The sequence below is a fragment of the Limulus polyphemus genome, unplaced genomic scaffold, assembly GCF_000517525.1.
Source record: "Limulus polyphemus unplaced genomic scaffold, Limulus_polyphemus-2.1.2 Scaffold2516, whole genome shotgun sequence".
NCBI lineage: Eukaryota > Metazoa > Arthropoda > Merostomata > Xiphosura > Limulidae > Limulus > Limulus polyphemus.
Genome location: NW_013668126.1, coordinates 160,940 through 166,434, shown reverse-complemented (window position 1 = coordinate 166,434; position 5,495 = coordinate 160,940). Strand labels below are relative to the sequence as shown.

The 5,495-nt window shown below is 31.9% G+C and overlaps 1 protein-coding gene across 1 annotated transcript in view; it reads right to left on the bottom strand.

The window, feature by feature from the left end:
• Window positions 1-638: 638 nt before the first annotated feature.
• LOC106467175 (5-aminolevulinate synthase, erythroid-specific, mitochondrial-like) overlaps window positions 639-5,495 on the bottom strand; it is an 18,014-nt gene continuing 13,157 nt past the window's right edge. Inside the window, exons 7-10 of the mRNA XM_013927496.2 lie at window positions 4,389-4,528; window positions 3,899-4,027; window positions 2,453-2,677; window positions 639-775 (exon numbers count right to left, since the gene is read on the bottom strand). Coding sequence (XP_013782950.1) covers window positions 668-775; window positions 2,453-2,677; window positions 3,899-4,027; window positions 4,389-4,528 — 602 coding nt within the window. The 3' untranslated portion in view covers window positions 639-667. The remainder of the gene's footprint in view (window positions 776-2,452; window positions 2,678-3,898; window positions 4,028-4,388; window positions 4,529-5,495) is intronic.

Sequence of the window (5,495 nt, the reverse complement as noted above, 5' to 3'; positions counted from 1 at the left end):
TGACTTCCAGCTAGTAACTGGTATCAATTCCTAATAATTTAAACAACTCGAACTCTTTTCACCAAAATCTAACTTTTTATTCAACGATTGTCTCTTAAAGAAATAAATAGCGCTGCTTTTGTGTCACAACTTTTTAATCAGAAGTTTTCAATTGTGATTCAGAGAAAGGTCTGTGGAACGTTGGTCAAGACATGTGGTCTAAGACTGTTTACGCTATCCTGCACAGAAACTTGTAGTATTGGAGAACAGTGTTTAGTTAATTATGGCCACAAGACAAAACACAAGCAACAATTGAGGAAAGAATTCTGAAGATATGAGATGTGAAACATTATTTTTACAAAGTGCGATTAACTCAGTAAGACGTTAAAATAATTAGTTTTAACAATACTGTTTTTTATAATTCCTCAGTTTTTAATTATGTTTATATATTCATTTCAAGGTTCATTATTAAATGTGCTAAGCAGTGAGGTACACTTGAAAGCTTACGTTCAATGCTTCTTTATTTCTTCATAATACGACTTTAATACAATACCTAATTTCAGTATAATTTACGAATGAAATACATGTTAGCCATATAGAATATAATATATATTTCTAGCTTTAACTAAAAATCAATTTTTCCCAAATAAAAATTCCCTGTCACCATTAATGAAACATAAATTCTGTCTTAATTTGCAGCAATCATCCGAGGACATTCATTTAGCTTTCCGCAAGGTGGCAGCACCCATGACTCAAGCTCTTCAAGTAACAGTGGTCTTTTGCAAAATTTGCATTCCTATGTTATGTGAAAAAACAAACAAACAAAACCATTTTTAAATAAAAGTAAGTTTAAACATTTTTTATTTTTACTGATGAAATGTTTATACTGAAATATTACTTTGGCTTTCAATCAACATTTACCATCCTAATAAATTTATTTAGTATGGTGCATTAACAAATGATGCACTGCTTTGCTCATATTTATCACATATTATAATAATTAGATGGACATATATTAGTGTAAATGTGTTTAAATGTTAAATATAAAAACTGATTGACAGCAGTTTGATAAACTATATTTATCTATAAACACTGTTTCTGTATGATTTTATGTTAAGAAGTATAAAAATAGACAACTGAGCAAAAAGTGACGTTTTATTAAGCATCTCACGTTTCTAAAATCATTAATATGAAAATTCAAATTTCCATATTTGGACAACTAATTAATGGATGAGTAGTTTTTAACTCTTGAGTAGCATTGCTTCTTAAGAATAATAAAAAGTTTAGTCTTTCACCCAGAAAGAGAACTGTCACTTATAATTATACGAACTAAAATCAAAGGTCTTCATGTGAATCAACAATACTTCCCTTTAAGTGAAAACTGTTTTATGTCTTCTTTTTATGAAACAATACTTCCCCTGAGTGAAAGATGAATCTTTGATTTTAAATCAATTTATGACAGGCAGCAGCATTCTCTTTGAGCGATTTATTCAAAAACACAGATCTTTCACTCAGGAGGAGTATTGTTAACTCATATAAAGTTATAAAACCCAAAGACTTATCTTTCATTCAAAATTAAAACGATTTCATGTCATAAAATCAACCAAATCAAGATTATGTTTACCTTACTCATGAGTAGAGTTTCTTGAAGAAAGATAAACCAATAAAACTAGACACCCTAATTTTCCCCAGAAACAAAAATGTCTTACCCTCTCCGCCATATTCTCTCAGCTGTAGGCTCTTACAACTACAACCTATCTAAATTTATCGTTCCTATCCTTAAACACCTCACCTTGAACGAATTTTTGATTACCGACTCTTTTACATTTGCTTCTGAAATTTCTGAAATTCCCTCTCCTGATCAATATATTATGGACAGTTTGATATTGTATCTCCATATACCAATATCCCCCTTGATGAAACTTTAAAGTTAATCGTGGACTTTCTCCTTCCCACTGACTCTGAACAGTATCTTGGCTTCATCTGTATGCAATTCCTGGAACTTCTTGTCATCTCTACAAAGTTAAACCATTTCCTCTTCATCGACAGCATCAAAGTAATGTAATTAGATTATGAATCAACCTTGTAAACGAACAGCTGCTGTGAAATAATTTAATTTCTTAAATTTCAGCTCATTAATTTTAAAATAAACCAAGAATAGTTTCGTTCATTAAAGTTTCTTCGTTTATTGTGTATGATGATAAATGTGATTTGCTTATTGCGTTTATGTGTTAGTTGCTGGTGCACCTTAGTGTAAGTACTTAATGGAGCAATGCTTCTTCTGTTACGTTACGTAAACTTTTACCAGGGATAGTAGTGATGATATATGATTCCAAAATAAACAAATTATTGCATCGAACAGACATATTCAACTTTTATTCTACGTATTCTGATCATGTTCAAGTTTTTGTAACGAAATGTGCACCTGAAAATAACATTATTAGGACTGTATATTGAAGCTTTAATAGTCTACCTTGCTGCATATTTGGTCTTTGAAAGGCAAATTCAAGCTGTTCCACACGGTCACGAGATCCCGAACAAAAGCACCCATCATAGCCTGGGTATGGAATGGTGTTGGTGCAATTCTCAACTTTTCCTCACCACGAGATACGGTCGGATAGTTGATGGCCTGGACGTAGTGTCCATGTTTTGATATCAGATTGTTGGACACGCTGGTGGAATACCAAGGATCTCCTACCTAGTTAATAAACATAAAGTAATATCAACACAAGCTTGCCAGTGTAGTTACTTTGCGCTGTTCGTAACATATAATCTGTACCTTCAATATATATCTCACAGCAGACTTGGGTGCTTGTGCGACCGTGAGATAGTCTGCTCCCCATAGCTATGCACATGATACTGAATTACATTCCCGATTATTACGATTTTTCGTGATCAGATCGATTATTATTATTTTGTTGCATCTACGATTGATATTTACTGCTAATCACGGTGTGTATTTATTGTTTCATAAGGGCTCTCAATTGATCATAGTGTAACTTACAAGAACACAAACTGTACATCATGAACACATACTTAAAATATCTGCATGTATATAAAAACAAAGACAGTAGTAAAATATGTACATTTCTAGAAACTGAACCTTGGAAAATACTTAAAAGTCCAGATGATAGACTCAAAACACGAAGATAATAATTTCTCTTCTAACAATAAATAATTATGAATACATAGAATCTACCATTTAAATTAACTTTAATTATTGAACGGATATAATATTAATGTTTTAAATGAACAACGAAAAAAGTTTGTTTTTTAAAGTGGAAACCTACACAATGGGTTATCTGGGCTATATCCACCGGGCAGAGTCGAACCTTGGTTGTAAGTCTGTAAACTTACTGCTGACCTACCGGGGAACAGAATTTTGAAAGTTTTTATTTCTAATATTGAAGTTGCATTCCCATTAAGTCGAAACCGTTTCAAATTACCCACTAAAGTGTTGATAACAGATATACCAAAGCTATATTATTAATAAGACATTCACAAAATATTTCAAATGAATTGAACTGAAAGGTTTGACAGATTTGAAAGACTTGCTCACGTGTTCTATGAATTTCTGTGATATTCAAAACAAACAGGTCTATCTTCCACTTTTCTGAGTGTTAGTTTTGAAACATGTAAGTCGCTCTCTGCATCTGGATAATCTATATATCAAATGACCCACAGAAGAACGTAATAATACCACTCAAATGTATTAGGATTGAAATAGTCATTTACGCTCCCATATTTTTAGTCCTGAAATAAACTTCATGCTGCGAAGTAAATATTCAGAATTACCGTTCTTTAATGTACACTTTTGAAGTTTAGATAAAGATGACTTTTCTTTGTCTTTAAAAATGAAACAAAGTTGCTTAGTTTTTCCATCTGAAATGCTGAACGTGATTTACCCTAAAATACTCACATGAACAGGAATGATATGAGAGGGGCAATGTACCACAGGAATACCACCATCCATTAGAGCTTTTCGAAGATAACGAACATTTTCTTGGTGTTTGTTTCGTAGAATTCGACCTTCTTCACTTTTTAAAATCTGTTGAAAGCGACCAGTTGATATTTAGCATTTTATTTTTAAACGTCTTTCTTTTCTTAAGAGTTAATGAATTTAGTTCGATGGTGGTTGCAATATAAAGACACATATTTATATAGGAAATTAAATCAGCACTCAACAACATATAATGTTTACAAAAACTGATAAAAACATGACGTTTATCTTATCTTTAGAAAAGTGTTTAACTTTGTTTTAAATAAAAAATATTATTTTGCTTTATAATCTTATAATAATATAGTTGTAAAAACAATAAAATGGTAACAAGTATAATTCCCTAGACGAACTGAAATTATTTCAATTATTAAATTATACAAATATAAGTGTTTATGTTACAAAAACCAACTCGAATCGAGGTCAACGCCCCCTTCAGAACAGAAGGTGGAAGAGAAGTGGTGAAAATAAAGCCTGCAGCGTAGCTTCGGACTGTGTCCACTAGAGGTGCTGTGCTGGCAATGTAACCTCCAATATTTCCAAAGGCTTTTCCTTGAAAAAAGGGAAAAGTGTTTAGAAAGTAATGCATAAAGAAGATAGAGTAATACAATCTGTAAGTGTCCATTTGTATGTTCATAGCTTAATTACAATTAGTTAAGTTTAAGGTGTCTGACAAACATTAGAACCTAGATTTTTTACAGGAAGGTTTTTCAGGTAGCATTTTTATTTTTATTTGTTTTCAAAGAAATGAGAAAAACAAAACAAAAAATTCTAACGGATGAAATTATTTTCGATTTATATATTTTCTTTAATGAATATTATACTACTATTTTGCATAACTAAAGAATTTGATTTGAAATAACCTTACTTTAAAACAACATAAGCAATACGATATAATCCATATATGAACTTCTGACAAAACTGTGTTGTATATATATTAAGAAATTAATGACCAGAAATTCCTTTAAAAAGTGTTATTATTTTTTCGTATTTTCACCTTCAACCTTTCATCAGGAACTGTACACTCCCAATGATTTCCATTTTGGGCTGGGTGTGATCCACTCTGTATGCTCAAACTATGAATCCGGTGGTTCGTGGCACGCTGTCCCTTGCTGCATAAACATGCTCTGCCCCTTAGAGCATTAGATGCACTATAAGTGTGACGGTCAAATCCAACTATTTGACCAGCTAAAATTAGTCCATTAGTTGGTGGTGGGTACCGCTGACTGGCTACTTTCCTCATAATCTATCAATTCAAGTAGTTCTTTTTTGTAACTAGTCTATTGACAGGTTTTTTTAAACTGTTTATCCCATAGTGGCTTACAATGGTTTCGCTTTTTAAAAACAAAAATCAGTGTTTACAGATGCTCTATGTTCCTAATGTACAGTACTGTACAAAAGTGTTAGGACAAGAGAATATTTTGCCATTCTTTCCGTTTTATGGGAATAATTCTTCCATGCCATTACAGAATGTAAATTTCAACACTATGGTAATGCTTCACTGATCCCTGTTGACAAC